Source organism: Acartia tonsa, chromosome 4 (assembly GCF_053477335.1).
Source record: "Acartia tonsa isolate MP-2025a chromosome 4, ASM5347733v1, whole genome shotgun sequence".
Classification (NCBI taxonomy): Eukaryota; Metazoa; Arthropoda; class Copepoda; order Calanoida; family Acartiidae; genus Acartia; species Acartia tonsa.
In genome coordinates, this window is record NC_137263.1 from 15892247 (window position 1) to 15917588 (window position 25342).

At 33.4% G+C, this 25342-nt stretch overlaps 3 protein-coding genes across 4 annotated transcripts in view; 2 read left to right on the plus strand and 1 right to left on the minus strand.

Moving 5' to 3' along the window:
• Window positions 1-22065, minus strand: part of LOC145316263 (uncharacterized) — a 61109-nt gene extending 39044 nt beyond the window's left edge. The window contains exons 1-5 of the mRNA XM_080156687.1: window positions 22002-22065; window positions 19464-19696; window positions 19092-19156; window positions 18104-18156; window positions 290-344 (exon numbers count right to left, since the gene is read on the minus strand). Coding sequence (XP_080012813.1) covers window positions 290-344; window positions 18104-18156; window positions 19092-19156; window positions 19464-19696; window positions 22002-22063 — 468 coding nt within the window. The 5' untranslated portion in view covers window positions 22064-22065. The remainder of the gene's footprint in view (window positions 1-289; window positions 345-18103; window positions 18157-19091; window positions 19157-19463; window positions 19697-22001) is intronic.
• The window catches only part of LOC145316261 (tryptophan--tRNA ligase, cytoplasmic-like), a 309384-nt gene that overhangs the window by 60505 nt on the left and 223537 nt on the right, over window positions 1-25342 (plus strand). The window lies entirely within an intron of this gene.
• The window catches only part of Ufm1 (Ubiquitin-fold modifier 1), a 268608-nt gene that overhangs the window by 25059 nt on the left and 218207 nt on the right, over window positions 1-25342 (plus strand). The window lies entirely within an intron of this gene.

Here is a 25342-nt window from a genome sequence, read left to right on the forward strand (position 1 = left end):
GTTGTATCAGGTTTGCCATGAAAAGGTTAGATCAGAGCCCCTGGCAGAAAATAAGGGCTGTAAAACAGCGAGTGGGTTTTTTTTCTCAAATATTTAAATTTGAATGAATATCTTTATAATTTGCTTCAAGTATTATGATCTTTCAGATTTTATTCATATTAAGTCTAACTAATAATGTGGACGGATTGTTTGTAAACAGTATTCCTATTGGTGCAATTAAAATATTGAGTAACTAAAGTTGCGGATTTATATTGTCAAATTATATCCCTTGCTTTTTTAAAATGATTACCTGACAAATTTTTGGATCCTCTATAAGCATTCTGAACTGACAGGTTCCAGCCACTCTATAATAATCGATATATTATCACTTGGATGTTGCACCAGAATTTCAGATACTCTGATAAAGTAATTCTTGCAGCTGGCTAAAATAAAGACCACCCCCCATCCAACCACTTCATTCCATCCCCTCCAAACCTACAGGATGAACGATCTGACCAATAAGTGCTTTCCATATTAGCAACCAAAATTTACGACAAATTTTCCCCTATTATCATACCTATATGTTTTCTATATCCATTTAATTTGCAGACCATGAATTGCTTTATGACTAAACACCTGGCATCAAACTCGTCAAGGGGGGTATTGAACTGTAAATTACACTTGTACCCAAAGCTGTAGAGCCGCGTTATTTTATTCGTTGGCTTAAAAACTTTGGGTACTTCTTTTAAATCTTGCTTTGTGGGGTCAAAAAATAGTAGTGTCCAAACTTTTACACCAATAATTTTAATATACAGTTGGGGTAATTTTGTGTATCATCAATTGAAAATAATATCAATTTATCGTCCATTGTCTCATCCCTTAAAATGGCAGAAGCATGCAGACTATTATACTTTGCAGCTTAACAGGAGTAGAAAAAAACTTTTATTGTCTGAACTTTGTAAATAAATTCTACCGTTACAAGAAATTGTTATAACAACAATTGTTTCAGTCAAAATATTTTATTCTACTCTACTTCATACAAATAGATACTGCTTACATACCTTTAAGGTAAGACTCTTGATTCAAACAATGCTTTACTAGTTATTTATCGCATCGTATTATAGATAGCTTTCTGCGGATATCAAAATAAAGAATATAAGATTAAAACCAGTTTTTTTAGACTCGTGTTTTTTTTGTTTAATTTAATATACGTTGACAACTGTTTGTAATAAGATGCTATACATGACTTTTCAGTATGGCTGAGAACCGGTTCTAATCCAGAGGATATTTATCGGTTTCGAAGCAAAATGTCTATGTCGTAGATTAGAAAGTTACCATCTTTGGTGAACTATTTCGGGTACTTCATTTTGATGTCAAATTGTCCAATTGGTATAAAATGGTTGTTTTTGAGTATTGGTCATAGAAAAAATGAAAGCCCCATATTAGCGCGTGTTGAAATGAAATGAAATGAAATGAAATATTTATTTTATGACACATACAAAAAAATATATATACATTACATGGTATAATCACAAACAAACAATAAAATTGATCATGATTACTTATAGTTTAATAATAAAGATAATAGTATTCACATTCAAAATTCGTGTCAAAGGACTAATTAATCTCTCTCGAGGTAATATTAAGTAGCCTTTGCAGGTAAGAAAAAAATGATAAAAAAATATATTAGATAACATGAAGCTTAATTATTTAAAATAAGAACTTACGCATTATATATGATGGGGATTATAATGTGGAATTGTAAGGAAGGGAATTGGAGGGGAAAGTAACATGATGTGTGTTTGTAATATTGACTAAAAACATTTATAATTAATATGAGGGGTAAATCAGTGAAGACTTGTAGAACAGACAGAATAAATGTTTTACATTCTTAGGTGGCAAGAACGGCAAAGAAGTCTATAACATGTTATGTCTATTTTTGCTAGAAGGCATTTTTTTAGCTTACTCTTAAATTGATTTAGGTTTAAGGCATTTTTTATATTATCACGGTCGTCAAAACTGTTCCATATCTTTGGAAATGAACAAATAGGAAGCCTCTCTACTAAGTTAATTCGAGAAAAGGGGATAGTTAAATTATTATTGTTTCTCAAAACGAAGTTACCATTTAATTCACCTCGTCTAGGCCACATATTATTAAAAGACCTTGGCAACAAATCATTTTTGTACTCATACATAAATTTTAGTTTGAAGTAATGAGCTAGAGATTCAAAGGGTAAAATATTGAGATTTTTAAATAAAGGACTAGAATGGCTATAGTAGGTTGCTTGCTTAATACATCTCACAGCCATTTTTTGTTTAGTGATTATGCCAGTAAGATTTGTGGGTGATGCACATGAGTAGATAAGGATTCCATAAACTAAATGACAATGAAAAATAGAGTAATATAGAGCTTTGAGAGCTTTTTCAGTAAGTAGACCTTGACATTTTCGGAGACAAAATAATGATTTAGAGAGCTTTTTGTTTAATTCATTTATATGAACCTTAAAATTCAAGGCTGGATCCAAATAAATACCCAAGAATTTTATAGCTGGAATATCACTTTCATGGTTGACAAAGTCAATTCTATGTCTAAGTAAAGGGTTAGGGTTAAGGGTATTTGGATCATTATCATCAAAATATAGATTGATTTCATTCCATGGAATAAGGGAGGGAGTAGGATAAAATATAGTGAATTTTGTTTTGTTGGGATGTAAAGACATTTGATTAGCCCTAAACCACTGGGAAATATTTTTGAGTTCTGCATTAACAAATTCAACAAGCTCATTTAGGTTTTTACCAGAGGCTAATATAGTAGTGTCATCACAGAAAAGTAGGACTTTTAAAAGTGTTGACTTAGGCAAGTCATTAAAAAATATAAGAAACAAAATAGGACCTAATATGCTACCTTGAGGCACTCCACTATCTATCTCTAATGGATCAGAGTCAAAAAGGCCAAATTTAACAAATTGATTTCTATCTGTTAAATATGATTCAAACCAATTAAGCAAGTTCCCATTAATACCAAATTTCTGTAGCTTCATAAGAAGAGTATTTTTAGGCACACAATCAAATGCTTTGCGAATATCACAAAAAATTCCAATAGTATACTCCTTATTATTCATAGCTTTACTTACATGATTGAGTAAATGAATCATAGGATGATATGTTGAATTATTTGCCTGGAATCCAAATTGAAGTTCATCAATAAGATTATTATCAGAAAGATAAGCTTGCAAATTAATGGCAATGAACTTTTCTAGAATTTTTGAAAAAATAAGAAGTAGAGAAATTGGCCTGTAATCATTAAGATTGAAAGGATCTCCGCCTTTTTTGAAGACAGCTGTTACTTTAGCCATTTTGAATTGTTCAGGTACAGAGCCAAGTTCAATTGATTTATTGAAAATATGACATAAAGGATCTAGAATTTGTGAAACGACTTTTTTCAATAAAAAAGATGATATTCCAAGGTAGTCACAGGATTTTTTTAGGTAAAAATTATTAACAATTTCAGCTATAATTGCAGGTGTGATTGGGGGAATGTTAAATAGGTTGCCAGATTCTTCAAGATAAGAGTTAGGGGATCTCTCAGTAGGGGGTATAGCCTGTCGAATGTTAAAAGCAATGCTAGAAAAATGCCTATTAAATGCCTCTCCTATGTTCTTATCACCAATGATCTCATAATTACCATCAACAATAATCTTATTAGTTGAAAATTTTCTTTTTGAATTCAAACCAGCGACATCTTTAATAATTTGCCAACTCTTTTTAAGATTGTTTTGGTTGGAGACAAGTAGATTACTATAATATAACTTTTTTGCAGTTTTCAGAACTTTGTTATACACGTTTTTATATTTAGTATACAATTCCTTATTTTCAGTTGTTGGAACTTTTGCTAATCTAGATTGTAATTCAAATTTCTTATTCCTAGACCTTAATATGCCTTTGGTCATCCAATTTTGGATCATGTGGTAGTTTTTATTAAATCGAATTTCCTTAACAGGAATATTTCTCTCAAAAGAAGCTTGAAATAAATTTTGGAAGATAGCATAGCTTTCTGTGGGGTTATTTTTGGCATAGACTTCATTAAAAGACAAATTACTTAAGTCATCTTTAAAGCTTTCAATATTAAAGTCAGAAAAATCTCTAGTGGAAATTACTTTTGGGTTTGTCTTATGTTTATTAGTGCTAATAAAATGAAAAGTTGAGAAATGGTCGCTCAAATAAGTAGTTATTACTCCAGAAACCATTTGATCCTTAATATCATTTGTCCAGATGTGGTCAATAAGCGTAGCTGTATTGTTATGGGCTGAGACTCTTGTAGGGTTAGAGATCAGCTGCAGGAAGCCAGCGCTAAAAAGCATGCTGACAAAATCAGCTGTATAATTATGTACATTGTAAGCAAACAAATCTAAATTAAAGTCTCCACAAAGAATTGCTTTACATTTTCGCTCCGTGATAGAGTCTAAAATGCCTTGAAAATGTTCCAAAAATAACTCTATTTGCATATTAGGTGTAAGATTGTTTAACCCAGTGCTAGGGGGTCTGTAGAAATTACCAATAACAAGTTTTTTCCTGTTGCTAAACTCCAATTCTATGAACAAACTTTCAATAATTTTTTCATGAAAAATAGAATACTCATTTAGAACAGAAAAATTTAAAGATTTGTTAATATAGAAAGCTACGCCTCCACCCACAAAAGTTGTTCTTGTTTTAAATAGAATAGGATGATATAAAGATATTTCAAAAATGGATGGAATAACAATGGAATAACATTCTTGTAAACAAATGATGTCAAAAATAACCCCTTTCTCTTTCCAAAAATGAATTAGATCAGAAAGGCTAGAAAATTTAGAATTAATAGATTGAATATTCAAACTGAGGATAGAAATGTTTTTTGAATTTTTAAATTTTTCACAAAATTTATCAGGAGAATAGTATGAGCTCTGTATGTCTAATTCTCGATAAATATCAACCTCTTCATTTTCTTCAAAAAGCAATCTGTGAAAATTGTTGTTACTTAGATTGTCTGTCCCAAATCTATGAAATGATTCATTCATTTATAATAAATCCAATGTATGAAGAAACAATATACAAACACACAAACCAAAAGTAAGAAAGGATAGAGAGGGGGTGCAGGGAAAGGAGGGACTGAATAGGGGTGGGTGTTTGCCCTTAGACCCGACAATATTTTGTTATATTTTTAGGATATTTCCCATTACAGCACTACACGATTTCAGGCTCAGTAAACCGAGTGACGCAAGTTTTTAGATAGCAAAGACAAAATATATTTATGTTCTCGATATGTACAGTACAAAATCGGATTCTGAATTACCCCCCTCAGTCTTCATCCCTACTAAAAGTTGCACATTCACATAGAGAGAGTTGCGCTGAATTTTAATTTCCTAATGTGTACGCAGTTTCTGCGGTGTTTTCTCATACTATCACAATATTTACTACTAGCAAAAACAGCTTCAAATTTCCAAAAAAAATTGTAAATTAAAGTTTTAAATGTATAAATCTTTTATACGTTCAAATTTTTGAACGTTTGGAAGTTTGAGGCTTTTGTGATGTATAGTCCCTTTCTTCCTGATTTGAGAGCAATGTATGTATTTTGTAAATTAGCTTTTAGTTCTTGTGTCAACCGTTTCGGAGCAAGTCATTGCTCTGCAACTCGGCACGAACATAAAAGTGAATACTTGCTATTATAATTAATATTATTATTGTATGTTTAACTTGTCTTGAATTAATACACTTTATTAGAATATTTAGCTGTTTATTCTTACTATTGCTACACGTCATTTTGGCGCAGTAGTGTAGTACGAACCTACGGCTCAGATTTTCTTTTAATTGTATTATTTCTTTGCTTTAGTTTTGTTCAGGAATTTTTGGACGCCATGAAGGTGGACATTGATTATTACAGGAAGTTGTCACCGGTGGAGAAGGAGGAGTATATGCTCGAATTTATGGTCTCGTTGCAGGGTGATATTCATTCCAATGGGGATATGCTGGTTAATCTGACTGGACGAATGGCGCCGCTGGAGGCGAAAGTTCAGGAGTTGACGGATAAGGTTGATACTAATAGTGCTGCGGTTACTGGACTGGCTACTCGGATGGACGATTTAGAAGATCGTCTTGATAAGGTGGTGGTGCCTAGTGTTGATAATGATATCAAAACCGAGAATGTGACAGTTGTGGATGAGTTTATGACTGGCCAGCAGCGAATTCTGGAAAAGATTGCTCAGCAGAATAGTTTGAATGACCAGCAGAATGGTTTGAATAACCAGCAGGATGGTTTGAATAACCAGCAGAATGGTTTGAATAACTCTATGCCGTGGCAGAGGACGGCTGGAGGATCTGGAGGATCTGGAGGATCAGAGGAGAAGCCTAGATTGTTTGCTAGTGGTTTTCGAACTATTTTTGGTGGAATGCAAGATCATGAAGATAAGATCATAAAACTTTGGGAGTTGTCTAGGGTTGATGCTGTGGATAATATCTACAATGGAGTTCTCATGTGGTGGCCAGCCCTTTCTGAGGTTAAAGCGGAGGATTTTAATACGCTCAATTTCTTTGAGGCTGGACTGAGTGAATCGCAGGTTAGTTGGTGTAAATCTCTTGTTTATGTACCAGATAGATCTTTGTATGTTTCGCAGGGGGAGGAGAATGTTCATAGGTACAATGAAACGTGTGCTAAGCTTGATGATCAGTTCAGAAAAAATGCGCCTGAATTTTTGGTAGACGATGATGTGATTTTCTTTGATGATTATTTGGAGAGGTTTTGGATGACTACTAGACGCTATCATATGACTAATCATCAAGTGTGTAAGGAAATTTTGTTTGATAAGTGTGTGGGTGTAAGAACCGCTTGTGGTTATACACTAAAACCTGCTGATATGGAGAATAGACGATTAACATTAAAGGGGTACTTGTGTAAGATGCGAGAGACATTTTTACCACCTGACATGAAAAACGTGTGTAAAGATGCGTATTTGTGTGTTAAGCAACATGAGAATGATAAGATTGATGCATTTTTTGATAAGATATTATCATTCTGGAAACGTGCGTATCCGAAACCAACTGATGATATGTTTATGGATTTCTATTCTCAAGTGTGTAATGTGATCTTATCTCCACTTTTGGCTAATCAGATGCGTCAATTTTCGTTGGATTTGGAGCGTGACGGACAAGTGCGAATGATAACGAAGTTTCGGACAGAGTTAATAGTTAAAGCACAACTGATTGTTAAAGGGCTACAATTTAACCAAATTTCAGGGTCAATGGCTAGAGGATGTACAACAAATCAGATGGCTTTGGCTAAAACGATGGTTGGTGGCGTTGGTTCCAAGTCAAATCCTGTAACTATTGATCAGGTTAGTGATGAAGATAATTTGTCATACGAAATAAATCAATGTGAAATTGATTTAGCTGATGAATTTGGCGGACCAGCTGAACTTATTCCTTTAATTGGCGCAATTCAAGGTGGTTTTATTTGTTATTATTGTAACAAAAAAGGTCACATGATGAGGGATTGTTTTGATATTAGAGATAAAAAGTTGCCTAATCCTAAAGGAAAATACTTTTTGCGGTGGGGAAACAAGCCTTTTGTTCCTTATAAGACGGGGCAAAAGAGTTTTAAAAAGAATGAAAATAGTATTGACAAAAAGAAATTGGTTGGTGAAATTGGTGGAGAGGTGAAAGAAGGGGAAGATACGAAGGAAGTGGCGTATGTCGATGGTTTAGGGGCACGCGATTATGAAGATGATCTTGTAGCGGAAGTCGAGGCATGGAATAATGCTATAATAGATGACATTTTATGGTATTAATGCTTTGTATGTATTATGATCATTAAAACCTTATTCCATTTTCTACTTGTTACGCGGCATTGTTTTGATTTATGCGCATTGTAAATAAACAACAACAAAACAAAATTAATGATAGAGAGTAAACGAAGCAACTCTAATATTGTGACAATTTATTTTGATGGTTTAATTGAATTATGAAAATATAACATATTGTTTATAACCGTATATGAAATTATGAGATTATGTTATAATAAGAAATCAAAATAATTAATTTAGTTTTTGATTATGTTTTGTTGAAATTAGAAAAATTCATTTTTGTTTCAGACTGTTGTGGAGTCTAACAGAGATAAGAATAATAAAAAAGTGAAAATGGAAAAAACAAATTAGGAATACAATTTTGTAAAATTGCTATTGAAAGAATATTAATTTGAATTTAAAATTGAATTAAATTTGATAAAAATGTGAAATTAGATATTTGAAAAGTATTAAATTTTGATGAAATGTGGAAAATTGTTTTAAAGTTGAGTCAGTTATTGTGGTTTTAAGTATTTAATTTTAAAACAATTATATTGCGATTTAGTAATGTTGATTCAGCAAAATTTTTTATGAAGCTTAGAATTTCATGAAGCAAAATTGTTAAAATGCATTAGATAAAATCGTGGAGTAGTCTCTCTCTTTATGAAGGAAGGAAGGGGGCGTCTCTCGGAGTTGGTATGCGCAAATATGGTGGAGCTGTCTCTCTTGTTTGAGGAGAAAGGGTGAGTGAACATATTTGCAAAGAAGTTTGCACTATCTCTCAGAGCTGGTATGCGCAAAATGGGGTGGTGTAGAGAGGTAGCTGCAAGGCGTGGGGCGTTCCATGCGCAGAAAGTTGAGCTGCGCACAGAAGCAGAGCTGCGCAAGAAGGTGCTCTCAGGTATGGAGATATATAGTTAGTTGGATTTCAACTTTCAAAACTTTCATACATCAAAGTAGTGTGCAGGAGATCAGTTATTAACCTGATAATAATAGTTTTATTAGGTAATATTTTATTGAATTACAAAGAAAAATTGAATTTATGGTATTTAGAAAGATTAATTTAGTTGCTTGGTGATTGATAATATTTGATTCATGTTATATTTCTTAATACAATTTCTTTTATTGAATGTGTTGCAAGTTTATTTGTTCAGTGAAAACATTTAAATATGGCATCTAAAATAATTGTATTTTATTTTAGATTGGCCGAGAAGAGTATTTGTGGTGGTTGAGAGATACTGTTATCATTATTTATTTGATGGTGAGTTGTTAAAATTTTGTTTTATGCTGTTAATATTTGATTACTATTATATATATTGCTGCTCGAAAGTTGGTCTTGTAAACAATTATTTATATATATATTAATACCGATATTAATTCTTATTTAAAGTGATTTATCTATTAATTGGCATCTAAAATTGTTTGTAATATTTTAGATTGGCCGGAGAGAAGTTTGTTGATTGTGGATTAAGATATATTTTGGACATTTCTGTTGGTGGAGGAAATTTTGTCGGTGAGTGATTTGTTTTATTCCGTTATTCTGTTATTTGTTGTAAACAGATAGATAGTTATTTGATAGAAAATTGGATAGTTACAACCTCATAACTGCTGGTGTTGGTTAGATAGCTGTTTTATAAGTTTCATGAAGATTCTGAGATGGCGGCTGGAGCGGCTGAAGTCTACGTTCCAACGAAGATTGGTGGCATGGAAATCCTGACCTTAATTGACAGCGGAAATGCAAGAGGCTGCCTGATATCTCAAGTGTTGGCTAGAAAGCTTGATTGTATAATTGAAGAGACGGATTCGAAAGCAACAGGCGTGCAGGGTTCCAACATCAAGATTGATGGTGTTGTTCGGAATGTTGAATTTCAGATTGGAGGCCACAGTTTTCAAGAAGATTGTTTTGTGATTTCTGGCATGACTGTACCTATGAATCTAGGCAGTCATTGGCTGAACAAAAATCACGTGAAGACGATATTTGCCAAAGATGGCAACAGAATTGAGATGCATGGAATCAGTGTGAATTTGGTAGCTAAACGAAAGATTGTAGTGAAGAATTTGGTTCATACGGTTCTGGAGAAACTAGAGAAGGCAAGAACTAAGAAACCTGAGATTAATGTAGCTGAGTTACAAGACCAAAAATGGATATGTTCATTGAAAAATCGAATAGATATTCCAGCCTTAAGTACAGTGGTGGTAGAAGTTTCAACTAAGGGAAATATGTCTGAAGGACAGTTGTGTTATATAGCTCCTAGACAAGGTTACTGTAGCCGGAATAACTTGTTGATAAATGAAGGAATTACGGAGGTGGGAAAAAACGGTAAAATTATGACTAAAATTACGAATTTTGAAACTGTTAAGAAATCTGTTCCTGCTGGTACTTTGGTTGGAAATTTGTTTTTGGCAGAGAAGATAGTGATGTTGCAAGAGAATAGAGTTAAAGAAGATGTGTCAACAACATTAAAGAAGATTCGTTTTATTAAAGATAAATTGAAGTTGGATAAAGTTCCGTTTTTAAAAGATAATGTCTCTTTGAAAGGTAGAATAGTTGGTTTGTTTCTAAAGAATTTTAAGGCGTTATCGATTGACCCTACGGATATTGGATCTTGTACTTTGGAGGAGTATGACATTCAGTTAGTTCCTGGAGCTCAACCTTTCAAAAATAGAATGATTAGACTTAATCCTCATCATGCAGAGAAACTAAAAGAACAGATTGATTTATGGTTGGAAACAGATGTGATAGAAGAATGTAATTCACCGTTTAATTCTGGAATCTTTGCTGTTAAGAAGAAAGTGGGAAATACTAACGAGGTGAAAGTCAGGTTTGTCCTGGACTACCGCTCGTTAAATGAGATAACTGAGAAGATATGTTACCCTTTGCCTAACATTGGTGAGCTATTTGACAAACTTGGAGGAAAGAAGATTTTTACGTCTATTGACCTTACTTCGGCGTATAATTCAATGCACTTGAAGGAATCTGTCAGGAAATATACAGCATTTTGTTCTAATGGACGGCAGTATTGCTTCAAGAGGCTACCGTTCGGATTAACCAATGCTCCAAGTGCGTTTGTAAAATTGATGGATAGAGTAATGGATTTGAGTCCTGAACTAAGAGCATTTTGTCTAGTTTATTTGGACGATGTTCTGGTGTATAGTATGAATGTGGAGGAACATCTGGAGCATCTGAATACACTACTACGAACATTCTGTGAAGCAGGCCTCAAGATTAATCTTGGAAAATGTACATTGTTTGCAGAGGAAGTGAAATTTCTGGGCCATATTATTGGTCATCTACAGCTATGTCTGCAGTGTTAAGTCAAAAACAAAATGGTCAAGAGAAAATGATATCGTGTTGGTCACGTGTTTGTTCAACTCATGAAGCCAATTATGCAGCGCATAAAGGAGAATTATGTGCATTAGTAAATGCTGTTGAAAGATTTGAATGTTATTTGAGACACAAGAAATTTATAGTGAGGACTGATTCAGCTGCACTGAAACATTTATCTACTTGGAGACAGAACGGATATTTTGTTGGCCTCACCATAAGGTGGATAAATTTTTTATCCACCTTCCGTTATGAGGTTGTACATAGGCAGGGCAAGATGCATACTAATGATGATATATTGTCACGTACTGCATTAGAGGATAGTAAAGATAGGATATCTAGATTATCGACGGACGAACAAGGAGAGTTAATATTGGATACTGTATATCAATTAGAAGATCCTAAATTATGTCTTATTGCAGGAATTGGAGCAGAGACGGCCAGTCAAATAGCGTCCAGATTGAAGGCGAGAGAATTCAGTCGTAGTCTGGAGAAGGATCCTGTTCTAGTTGAGGTGAGGAAATTTATTGTAAATAATGTCAAACCCACGTCCAGAGAATTGTCTCAAATGCCTTATCGTGGTAAACAAATATTAAGGTTTTTCGAACATTTGAGTTTTAAAGATGGTTTAATTATTTTGACTTCACCTATGCGGCTCCAGAAGGAATTTCAATTTATAGAACGGGTAGTGGTACCTATTGGAATGTACAATAAAGTTTTTTTGTTAGCTCATGCAGATGTTACAGCGGGACATAGGGGTTATTTGGAGACTTTGAGCAGGATTAACCGTCACTTCATTTTTCCCTATGTGTCTAAATATGTAGCGGCGGCAGTTGCAAATTGTGTTATTTGTTTGAATAGACGTAAAAAACCAAAACATAATCATAATATAGAGTTTTCTCCCTGGCTTATGTTCAATTACAAAAATTGGATGAAGATAGACAGAATAGAGATAAAGATAGATTAGAACGTTATTCTGTAGCAGATGTAGTAACTCGGAACCTCGCAAAATTGATTAAAAAATAATATTTGTAATAATTTGTATAATATTTGCAGGAGAAGAGATTACCATGATAGCCGTCGGGAGCGTGATGACAAGCGAGGAGGCGGCGGTGGTGACAAACATGACCGGAATAGACGAGATGGAGATCGTGGTATGCGAAAGAGGTCACCTGACGCCTGTAGTTCAAAAAGTTCTGGACGTTCTGAACCAATACCTGTGAAGAAATCCAAGGATGATAGAGGAGTCAGGTATTTGGATATTTTGTTATTTGTTGTTGTGATGCAAACCTATTGTTGTATTATTGTTGGTGGTATGTATACGTCACAGGATCCACGGTTAGCGGCTTATGATTGTTCTCAAATAAGTGATGTTGAACTTAGATCAGCTGCCTGTTTGCATGATAGGATGGAACCGGTCAGATCTGTGGAATTACTGGGGTTAGCAGAAACCGATTTTATACTGTCGGAGGCTATTAGTTGTGAGGTTAGGCTAAAATTGGAGCGCTGGTTTTGCGGCACTGCGAGTCATGTGCACGTATTAGACGTGCCACATGAAAAACAGGTAGAGTTGAGTATGGATGAATGTAGAAGGGTTTTCCATTATGGCAAGTATCAGCATGATGGTATTAGTTTCAAAGTGAACATAGATTTGCCAACTGTTCACAGCTTTACGGTTAATGGAACATTGTCACCTTTCTGGGATGTTGGTGGTGAAAATATCCAATGCAAGACACTGGGAGTATACGCGCATAACATGTGGTTCAACTTAGGTTTTGCTATTGGGACTTTGCATATATTAGTAAAAAATACTCCAGTTTTGATCAAGGGAAATGTTGTTATGGATTATGATAAAAAGACGATTGTGGCAAACTTTGAAGAAAATCATTTGTGGGCAACATCAACTTCACCTTATTTTCCGTATGTAGTACGAAAACCGGCCAGTAATTTTAAGGTAGTTTTTCAAGATACATTCAATTTAACTACGTGGAATGATCAACTTTTTGTTTCTAACTCGGAAAGGAATATTTTAGTTAAAGTTATGGGAACAGAGAAACTTACTTTGCAGCATTTGGATTTTAATATTTTTGTAACAGAATTGGAGGGTATCAAGTTTTTGGAGGAACCGAAGGCAGCTGTTAGAAGTTATTTTGGGGATTTGTTAAAACAGGAGGCCAGGTTTGATTTGAATGCTATGTTTTTAGCTAGTAGAGAAAGGAATGAGAGAATGATGGAATTTTTTAGTATTTCTAGATGTGCTCAAACAGAAGTTAGATCAAATGTACAGTTGCATCATGGGTTCAGAATTATATACCTAGGAGAGATTGCTAAGTATGAGAAATGTACAGCGGTTGAAATTCCAGTAAAGTTAGGTGTGGATTATGGATGTGCAGTAGGACATTTGTTGGTGGAATATAAAGGTGAGACAGTTGGGATACAAGAATATAGTAGAATGATTGTTACAGAAGAGGACATAAAATTGTTGAATTGTTCGCAAAGTCCGGTATTTTTGAAGTTGACAGCTAATTTGTTCATTGGGAATCAGGGGAAGGGACTCGAAATTCTTCACATTGCCAATGAGAAATCTGAACATGTGGGACAAAAGATTTTTCTGAGTGATGAAAAGGTGTTTATTGCTGATTTTAATAAGACAATTAGATATCAGGGCTTAGAGGATTTTGAGGATTTTAATGGACAAGCTTCTAATTTGGATTTTGTTGATCATAAGTTGTCATTTTTCGAACAGGTTACAGGTTCTTGGTTTGGTTTAGAACATTTGTTTACAGATATACTACCATTGTTTGCTAAGTTTGTATTGATTGTTTTAATGTTGTTGTTGGGTATAATTCCCATGTTGGTAGTTTTGTATTGTTGTTGCTCATGGTGTTATAAAAAAAGATTTACTGAGGAAGAATTTAATGCTAGATTTTAAATTTTTATGCTGAAATTTAATTATATTGTATTTTTGCAGGTTGGTTACGGCGGCAACAATGAATCAAAAGTTATTGAGCAACGAAGAAAATGGTCGTCACAAACAATCTGCGAATGAAGGAAATCAAGTCAAACCTGGTCTACCGGTATCTGCGTTGGTCAGCAACTCTGCATCCCGGCTGGTGTTGGTAATGTCGCGCGTCGAGCTGCCGACGTTGAGTGTGGGCAGATCGACGAGGAATGTGTTTTTGAGCAGTGAGGACATGCCACTTGCAGATTTAGCTCGTCTCATTGATAATGAACCAAGGTTTAAATTGAACTTAATAAACATGCTTTCGTTGCAGTTAGAGATGGGGAGATGCATCAACTCAATAGACTGGGCTGTGGACAGGATCCCTATCTTCACCAGCCAGAACTCAAGACACTTAAACCTGATGGCGGCTGGTGAGCATTCTAAAGCTATAAACAGAAAGTTGTCCTGGAATGAGACAACTAGTTTGAATAAATTGAGTGCAACTATATTTCTCTCTAAGCTTGTTTGCGAAATGTTACCAAGTTTGGTGTTGCTTGCCAAGATTGAATACCTGGATGGAGATGAGAGAAAAAGCTGCCAAACGTTGGGAGAATTGTTACCCATAATCAAACATATGGGGGAACTAGATGATTGGCATCAACTTTCAAAAATTGACGTCATACCTGCAGATGGTCGAATGAGTCTTCAGACGGTGCTGAGAACGGTGGGTAACAGCATTGATGTGCGGTTGAAAACGCAGGTTGTGTCAGCTATCCGGCTCCTGGCACATTGGAAAGACGTTGTGAATAAAGTCAGCTTTATTCTGAAACAGATGCCATCTACAACTTTGTTCGAGTTACAAAAAGATTGGCTTGAAGGAAAGTCTGAACAGGATTTGAGTTCTAAAGTGTTTATTGACTCTATTCAGGTGAATGAATACATGAACTTATCGGTTTTCATTCCCCGCATCCTTAACGTGAATTCGGTGAGTTTAATCACCAGTGGAGAGATGCCAGCTGAGATACGTTATGTTAGATTGGATGGACAAAGAGACATAATTGAAAATCTTGTGAGTGCTACATATACAGGTAGTTTGGTGAACGATAAAGTAGACGCCAGAGTTTTGACCTGGGAAATGCAGATGCGCTGCAAACGTCTCCGTCCGACTCTAGCCAAGCAGATATTGTTATGTGATCCAGATACTACTTTAGAGAATGTAGTAAAGGAACTTAGATTGGAGTTGGATGGAAAAGTTCATACAAGTTTGTTGACAACCAATCTTGAGTGGAAGTTTAATCCTGAACACAAAGTAAATGAGTGGTTTGAGGGTGATTTCAAGTTGGTTACTCGGTTTGGGGGTCCTGTTTGTGTTCAGCAGGATCAGCCTTTGGATCCGAACATTCCTGTTTGTCTGGACCTTGAATTGTCAGGTCAGCAATGGCGTGTTGATGAACAAGCGATGGAGGAAATGAGGATGGAGCACACGCCTGGAATATTGATGATGCTTGATAAATTTGGGGAGGAGGTTAGTCGTAAGCATCAAAAGATTTTGGATAATCAGGAGGAGGCTGATAACGTTGCAACCTCGATTTCAGTTGCGGTTAATAGCGGATTTGCAAGATGTTTACATATGCTTGGTGATACTGAGGCAAGGATGCCTCAAGACGGCTTGTGTGATGAGACCGCAAAACTTGGAGTGAATGATGATGAAGCTACCATGCCTATGGACATTGAAGAATCTGGCAAGAAAAGCAGAGCGTCTGGAAAAAGAAAGTAATAATTATAGTTTACTGTGTATTAATTCATATTTATTTTATTTTATGTATTAAATATTTGTTGAGGCAGTAGTAGTCTCGAAAAGGTTTAAAATTAATGCTTTATAATGCCATGTTTTAAATCTGATGATTATATGTTAATCAGTGTTTTTTATATCATGCATTTATAATATATGTTAATCAATGCATTCCAATGTTTGTATGTTAATCAATGCATTATATGTTAATCAATGCATTTTTAATGATTATATGTTAATCAATGTTTTTTTTATAAAAAATATTAAAAAGAAAAAAAAAACACATAAGAAAAAAGGAATATAAAAAAAACACAAAAGAGTTCTAAGGAACCAAAATAATAAAAAAAAAATGATTATGAAGTGCTTAAAGATCTGGAAATAAAATAAAAAAAAAATAAAAAATATGGCAGGTGTCATACCAGATCAATTATTATCTATTTTAATAAGCATTCAATGCTACTTATAATATATATATGATAATTAACATGTAACAAACATATTGTTATATTCAATCTGAAATATTACAGTTTCGAAATCCATGTGCATGTTAAAGCCAGGGAGAAATGTGATGTATAGTCCCTTTCTTCCTGATTTGAGAGCAATGTATGTATTTTGTAAATTAGCTTTTAGTTCTTGTGTCAACCGTTTCGGAGCAAGTCATTGCTCTGCAACTCGGCACGAACATAAAAGTGAATACTTGCTATTATAATTAATATTATTATTGTATGTTTAACTTGTCTTGAATTAATACACTTTATTAGAATATTTAGCTGTTTATTCTTACTATTGCTACACGTCACTTTTTTAGCTAGTAGTAAATATTGAGATAGGATGAGGAAACACTGCGGAAACTGCGTACACATTTGGAAATTAAAATTCAGCACATCTAGAGAGAGTAGTCATAACATGGATATAGGGACGAAATTAATGTTTTAGTAAATATCTGTGGCACTATTCTATTGGTACTCCACCCCTTCCCCCATTTTTTTAAATTTCATTTTTAAAATGGAGGTATTTTACCTATGATGCCATAATCCGAGGCTATCCTGTATCCAATATAGCCTAATCTGACAATCAAAGCTGCGCCTCCACCATCCCTTATTTGAAAATAAGAAATGGAATCTTTGCCCAACAAGCCTCTTTAAGGAAAAGCCCAAAATTGCTAACAAAATTGGATGTATTATTGTTTGGGTTTTACACCAGATTTTTATGTTATCCAATAAAGTGAAATACACGGCGGGCTGAAATTACGATTCTTCATTTCCACCCCGTTTAACATATCCTCCCCCCCCCCCCTACTAGAAAAACGAACTGACCAATAAATAAGTTCTATGTTAGAAACCTAAATTGACGACAATTTTTCCCTGTCACAATATCAACGTATATTCTATATTTATTCTAATATTACAATTAACTTATCCCCTATTTCCCTGAAATCACAGATGGGACATACTTCCTATTTATTGAGGTTAGTTCGGCATTGATTTGTTTATGTTTATATTACATAAACTTTAAATGGAAACTCTATCAATTCAATAAATTATAAGATATGTGCATAACCCAGACAATTACCTGGTTCTAGTGGTGGGGACCTGTTTTGTTTGCTAGCAAATTGATTTCTGCTCTTTTGAAGCGACTTGGCTGTGTTAATATTTCCGACGCTATTGGTAGATAATCAATTGCAAGTCGGCACTTCCCACCGCGTTTTTAATCCCTTCTCCCTCTATACTTTAGTTTTTAATTTCTGAAGAATTATCAATTAAGAGGCCTTATTTCAAAGGGGTGTGACTTAATCTCCTCCCCCATCCATTAAAAAGTAGCCAATAAAAACACTATTTTTTTCGAATATTCATTTATTGATAAAATAGAAAATTAAAGTGCCTTTCAATATTGCATAATTGTATCAGCTTAAATTGAATATACACAAATATCTTGAAAAATTATGTGTATATAGTCAATTTTAAAAAGACATAAGTAAAAACGCGTTTGTCACTCCTTTCCTGTTCTGCTTCTAGAACCCAATGAAAGATAAATTAAGCTTCCCCCTTTTAATACAAAATAAAGTTATATGTTACTATTAGGAAAAGATTTAATTTATAAGGTATACAATCAAATTACAGTTAATTTTCCACGAATATTAGAATAAAAATCATACAAATTAATACCAGTTTTGTTAGACTGGGCTAACATAAATAGTTTTAATATCCGCGAAAAACTGTCTATAATACGATGCGATAAATAACTATTACCTGTCATGAGCAGGGTAATGTGGGTTGATTAGGTTTGTAAACACATCACTACCCTAAAATAAACAAGGATGACAACATCCATAAAAGCGAAGCTCTGAAACGGTAGGACAAACGTACATTAACACTTGTATAGTGTCAGTTCTGAATAATCAGAATATAAATAAATAAGAGTCAAAGCAAAATTGTGAGTAAAAAACTTCTTGATATAGGATAATGTTTATGGACATACTTACATTTTTAGGACTTGATTATAGAGTTGCTTTGCTCTTAATTTTGTACTTTGTTGTCCCAGGAATCAGTATACCAAAAATCAGAACAATCGGATAATTAGATGACATAAAAATTTGTTTTTAAAAAGTAAAAATCAACATGTTTAAAATGAACGTACGGACATTCTGGTAATGATTATAGAGTTGCTTTCCAAATCGTAGCTAACTACTACAGGAATCACCATGCAAAGTTTGAAATCGATAGGACAATTCTAACATGCCTAAATTAACGGGAAAAGCTATCCGTCTCGGATGGACGGACCGACCGTAATTATAGAAAAGCTTCGCTTTTAAAAACAAGCACACTTATATCCAGTTAAATATAACTTCTGTAGACAAGCAAAAATTTTAGGGAATGGGAATATTGATAAAATATAATTAAACACCCAAATTATGATCATCAAAATTACCCCAACATTAAATCAAAGTTGTGATTGGAAAAAATTATACAATGTTATTTTTGTGCAACCTAATCAAGATTTTACGGTATACTCCCAACCAAAGTTTTTAAGCCAACAAATAATATAACGAGTTCATAAAGTTTGGTGGGAATTTTAATGCTTTTTATTCGATTGCCCCCTCCCTCACAGGGTGGGAAGGGGAAAATAGAGGGGAGATAGGTTCAAAATAATAAAAGTTAATCAAGGATATTATTTCAGACAGGAATTTGTTGCCTTGTAAAGTAGTTTTGCTACTATAAATTGAACTGTAACTGTAACCTGATGGCCACAACTGTAAACTCCAGGTACAATCTGTCTTCCAGTTCTTACAGAGTGCAGGCGATCTTTAACAAATAACAACAATTATAAATTTAGTAAGAGCTTGATAGTGAGTAAGTGTCTACACCACATCATGTTTTTCTAGAGACGTTACATGGCATTAAGAACAGCTGCATATATGGTGCTATTTTGACAAGTAGAGAGGGGCAATGCCTTGTCAATTAACAGGCGTTCAAAACCTTAAACAAATAAAGTCTTTGAATCAAAGGATTATTTGTCTTTTGGGTGTTACATGAAACAAGATTAACAATTATTATAAGAAAAACAATTCTTTAGATTTTTGTTTAGTAAGAATGAAAAACCTAAACTTACCGTGAAAATATTGTTCAATGGCCTGGGGAACCTTCAGTTGAGGTTGTTCTTGTCTACCCTCCACCTTCACAGCTTCAACATCAGGATTGTCAGCCTCCAAGTCATGGTTTCCTCCAACAGATTGTCCTTTCTCAAAGTCAGGGATGCCAACATTTAGGTTTGCTTCGTCGGTTATGGTGAAGTTTGAAAAACTTTGTTGGCTGATGTTTGTCACTTCAAGTGTAGTGCAATACCTAAAAAAATTTAAAAAGCTCATTTATAAATATAAACGAATTTTGGAGGTTGAGCTACTTTTTCCTCAACCAAAAAATCTTTGTTAATAAGATTGGCCTTTCTTTTGTGAACCAGTCTTTATTTTCTAAATATCTATAATACTTGTAGCTATTTCTGTGTGTCTGTCCGGAGTTCTTAAGAGATAAGACAACAGACGATAAATTGATGTACAGTACACGCCCAATCATTATTACCAAATTAACCATTCTGTAGTGTAGATTAAAATTTCTGTTTGAAAAGTAATGACACTTCTATCATAAACCAACCAATAAGGATTTTAAAAATGAACCCAAAGTTTTTAGCCAACCAATCAAAGAGTATGTTTTTTTAAATTTTGAGCACCATTTTAATTTACAGTCTAAAGTCGCCTCCCTCCTTGGTGGCCGAAACTTGAAAAATTACAAAATTGTTGAAGGATGGAGAATCAGATATTTTAACGGAAGAAAAACTATTTTACCAAAATATTGTAAACAAGCAAAAACAGGCAACATTATCTTTCTTAAGGTGAAAAATTCCCTGTGTAACTCTTATGTATATATTTAGAATTTTCAGACATCATTTATAATAATATAAGTAATAAAGTGTGTATATTTATCATATTTCTTTATTTGTATTTATTACAAAAATATAAAAACATTCATAAAAGCGGAGATAAACAAATCTGACAGACTAATATATGGAAAAACCAAGCTTTCAATATAGGTTATAAATTAATGCATAAATCAGAACAAAAATTCATTACAAACATCGACTATCTATTAAGTCCTAAATCTATCTTGAACGGACAAAAAAATGTAGAAAAGTTTCGCTTTTTATAATTAATGAAAGTTGAGATAATGTAGAAATTGTGTTATATTATTTCCACCTGTCAAATTTATAATATTTTCAGTAACAACATAAAAATATTTTTTCCAAATCTTTTTATAAATCTTTTTATTATTTATTGTTGAAAATAATCTTATAAATAGAAATAATAAGCTCATTTGATTGCGAGACCATTTTATAGATATTCTAACAGTGATTGGTAATGTTTGACAGGGGGGGGGGAATTCTGCAAAATCTTTTACTATTCTAATCACGCCTCTGGCATAGCAAAAGCTTTTCTATAATAAGGGTCGGTATGTCCATCCGTCACGGTTAGCTCTTTTCGTTGATTTAGGCATGTTAGAATTATCCTATCGATTTCAAACTTAGGTACTATTTAAAAGCGTAGCAACTCTATAGTCATTATCAAAATGTCCGTATGTCTATTTAAAACATGTTGTTTTTTTACTTTTTTGACATCAAATTTTTGTATGTTAGAATAATCCGATTCATCTGATTTTTGGAATATTGATTCCTATTACAACAAGGTACAATGTTATAAACGAAGCATCTCTATAATCAAGTCCTAGAAATGTGAGTATGTCATTAAACATTATTATGTATTTATGCAGTTTTACAAATTTAATTACAATTTTGTTTATACTTATGTAATAATAATCTGCTTTTTCAGTTTTGACACCCTACAGATGTTAATGTTCGTTTGTCCTTCAATTTCAGAGAATCGCTTTTTTGGATGTTGTCATCCTTGTTTAAAATAACTTCTTTAGTTATGATATGGTTTTCAACCTAACATCTTAATAACAATAATGGCAAATACCCAATCAGGCGCATGCATAGAGATCTACAGGAGATGTAAATAAAAGGAGAAGGCATATTTTTCTTTGATAATTAAATTATATGTAATTATTAACCATAATGTCAAATTCAATTTAGAATAATATTACGTACTATCTTTAAGCATGGTTATCTAACTTCACCAAGCTTTCAAATTAAATCAGGGCTTAACACCCCCCCCCCCCCCTCCCAGCCATGTTATGTAGTTAAAACTTTATAAAAACAGAAAATCCAGTTGGCCGCTCTATTTGGTAAATTCTGCAGCTGAAAAAAGAGCATTAGGTTTGATGCCAGCTGAATGACAAAACTTAAATCGCAGGAGCCAGTTTAATCAGCCAGCAACTTTGACTCCCATTGATCTAACCTAAGCACGTGTTGTTGTTTTTTAATTTACAGCTGCTGCAGTTCTAAACGCTGCTAATTCTAAAATCAAGCAGTCCTGATTTAATAATTTGTCCGTATAGTTATTATTCTGACGCATATGATTTAAGCGAAACTTAAAGTTATGACGAGGTTTGACTGGATGACGACGCGCAGATGCGCTACAAGTTACGATATGTCTATAAAGAAACGAACATAGATAAATTAGCGCATTGTAAAAATTACCTGATTTGAAGAACAAAGGTTGTAAACAAAGCAAGCCTGTCAGGGCTAATTAAAATCAACATATTAATCTGTAAGATTGTTATAAAGCTTGTCCTTAGTTAATAAATTATATAATTGTTAACGAAACAAGGATGACAACATCCATAAAAGCGAAGCTCTGAAATCAGAAGGACAAACGAACAATAACTCTTGTCTAAAAAGCAGAACATAAATTTGTAAGTTTAAACAAAATTGTACATAAATTTAAATACAGGATAAAGTAAAACTAAAAGGTTATGTTTAAATTAGCAAAAGGAGCTACCATTACGGACGTACGTACAGACCTACCCTAATTATTTAAATGATTTGCTTTTTAAAAAATACTCAAAAGAACAGATCTTATGGGTTGTAAAATGTGGTTAATGTTTGGTTGTCACGCGTCAACTGAAGGGAAAAGTTTTAAAAGACCAACTGAAAACAGTGCTGCGCGCATTTTTTATCTCTAAACTTTTTTTAGGAAATAAAAAAAAACATTTTTGTACATAAAAGGAGAATTCTTAATAAATCAATATATAGTTTTATTTATTAAAACCAATTAAAATATATGAAAATATCTCGATGACTGAAAGCGCGTACAGCTTTCTCGTGGTGACATACTTTCCCAAACAATGGTTATAAGATATACGTGGATATATTGACAGGGGAAAAATTTATCGTCAATTTAGCCTACTATTATGAACCTTATTTATTTGTCAGTTCATTTATCCAGTAGGAGGTAAGGGGATATGGTAAAAGGGCTGAATTGGGGTAACATTATCATAGCAAGCTGCAAGCATTACTTAATCAGAATACATGAAAATCTGTTGCAACATCCAAGTAATAATATATCGATTGTTAAAATATGCAACTAAATTTTCATGTGTCCCATGCTGTGACATAATAATGGGCATCTTGGGGTTCTTATAACAGCGTAGCTTTAATACTTTTTTACTTGTTGGTCAGAAAAACTGAAATCTTACAACTATTGTCATTAATTTATCAATTTTACACACAATTCCGTTAAAAAAACTAAATGTTTCTTCCAAATATTTTTTATGTGAAAAAGGGGTATTACCCTATTAGGATTTTTTCAATTTTAAAAATTTGAGTACATACCCCCCCCCCCCTCTTAAAATCTCCTGCCGCCGCGCTCGGTCCCCTGGCCTACCTAGCCGCAGCGCTCGGCCCTCTAGCTAATAATCTAACCTAACCTAATTATCATTCAAGGTCAGAGTCATAGTTTTGTAGGGGGGAGGGGGGGGGGGCGAATAACACATTTTTAAGTGAGGAAAATGAGATTAAAATATCCTTGGCGTCTGTAAGGGTGGAAAGAGTTTTTAGATTTTCACATTGTGAAAATTATATTAGTGCATTTTTTATACATACATACATACACATATAAACAATATAAACATGGCTTAACATCCAGAGATCTAAAGGAATAAGACAATGGCCGATATACTGATGTACATCCCCAATGATGATAAACAAAATTAACCCTTTTTTAGATTACAATTATTGGTTGAAACATTTATACACTTAACTTAATAAACAAACAAGGATGACAACACGCGAAGCACTGAAACGGTAGGACAAACGGACATTACCACTTGTATAGTGTCAGAACTGAATAATCAGAATATAAATGTAAAAGAGTCGAAGCAAAATTGTAAGTAAATTTGTTGAAAAACTGCTTGATACAGGTTAATGTTCATGGATATACTTACATTTTTAGGACTTGATTATAGAGTTGCTTCGCTTAAAATATTGTACTTTGTTGTCCCAGGAATCAGTATACGAAAAATTAGATCACATAAAAATTTGTTGTTAAAAAAGTAAAAAAATCTACTTGTTTAAAATGGACGTACGGACATTTTGGTAATGATTATAGAGTTGCTACGCTTTCTAAATCGTGTCTAACTATTACAGAAATCACCATGCAAAATTTGAAATCGATAGGACAATTCTAACATGCCTAAATTGACAAAAAAAGTTATCCGTTACAGACGGACGGACGGACCGACACAAATTATAGAAAAGCTTCGCTTTAAAAAAATCAAATTTAATAAAAAGTCTCCAAAGTTAGTTAGTAAACTAATAAGAAAACGTTACCAAAAACTTTTCCTTTAATTAGTAAAAGATTAATAAAATTGTAATCTGGTTTTGTGTAATATCAATGGGTTATTTTTTGCTTTTGCTATGCATGTTTGTGAACGTGTGTGGGTGGCTGTGGGTATGTATGTGTGTATGTGTATGTGTGTGTGTGTGTGAGGGTGTGTGTATGTGTAGTTATATGAATGGTGCTATGCACAATAGAGAAAATCTACCTGAAAACAAAAGTTATTCTTTTATGTTTTGAATTTGTGCAAACTTTCTGACATGAAACAGTTTTGCAAATCTGCAAATATTTCAATTTTCTGGCTGATGCCGTAAAATATAACAGCTACGAAGCATCACTTTTTTGTTTAGGAAAAGCTGCAGGAAATATTTGGTTGCTTTTTCTGTTTATCATCTTGTTTTAGTTTATTTTTGGTTTAACTGAACAACACAAAAGTCTAAAACACCTAATTACTGGGGCCATAGTCACAAGTATTGTCAACAAGTATTATTTCGTCACATTTATTTATTATTATATAATACAGTATGTTTTTTTATGAGAACATTTTTAAAAGCAATTTTACCCCACTTATAGTTATCAAAATTCAATGATTAATGGCTTATTTTCTTTGTTTTTTAAGACAATTAACAGATCATCAAAAAAATATCATTAAAAAAACCTACTGTATTTTAGATAGAAAGATATGTATTTCAAAATAAGCATATTTTTCCAAAGTATAATCCTTCAATATTTGTCCTAAACAACGCCTACATATTCTTTTAGTCAATGTTCTCGGCACATGAAAAAAACTTATTACAAATATAAAATTGGTTACAAATATAATGATGCTACCCTGTATAATATACATTTATTCCATGCCAAATTAAATTTATTATATTGAACTCTTGCAATGCTCTATAGGTTTGACACAATTTGGTTCAACAAAATATCTGTTAATAAAAATTTATTTTAAATTTTAGATGCGTGGGGTCTTTTAAATGCCCTTTTCCCTCACTTATAATTTCCCTGATATTTTTGTTGTCTATTCAACATCAATATTTTATAGAATGGCTTCAAAACCTATTAACATTCGCTGGATTAGAACCGGTTCTCAGCCTATCGAAAAATCATATAAAGAATCGTATTAAAGACAATTGTTCATGATTTATTTTAAAAAACATAACATTAATGCCAGTTTTGTTATTCCATGCCTTAGTTCCCTCCG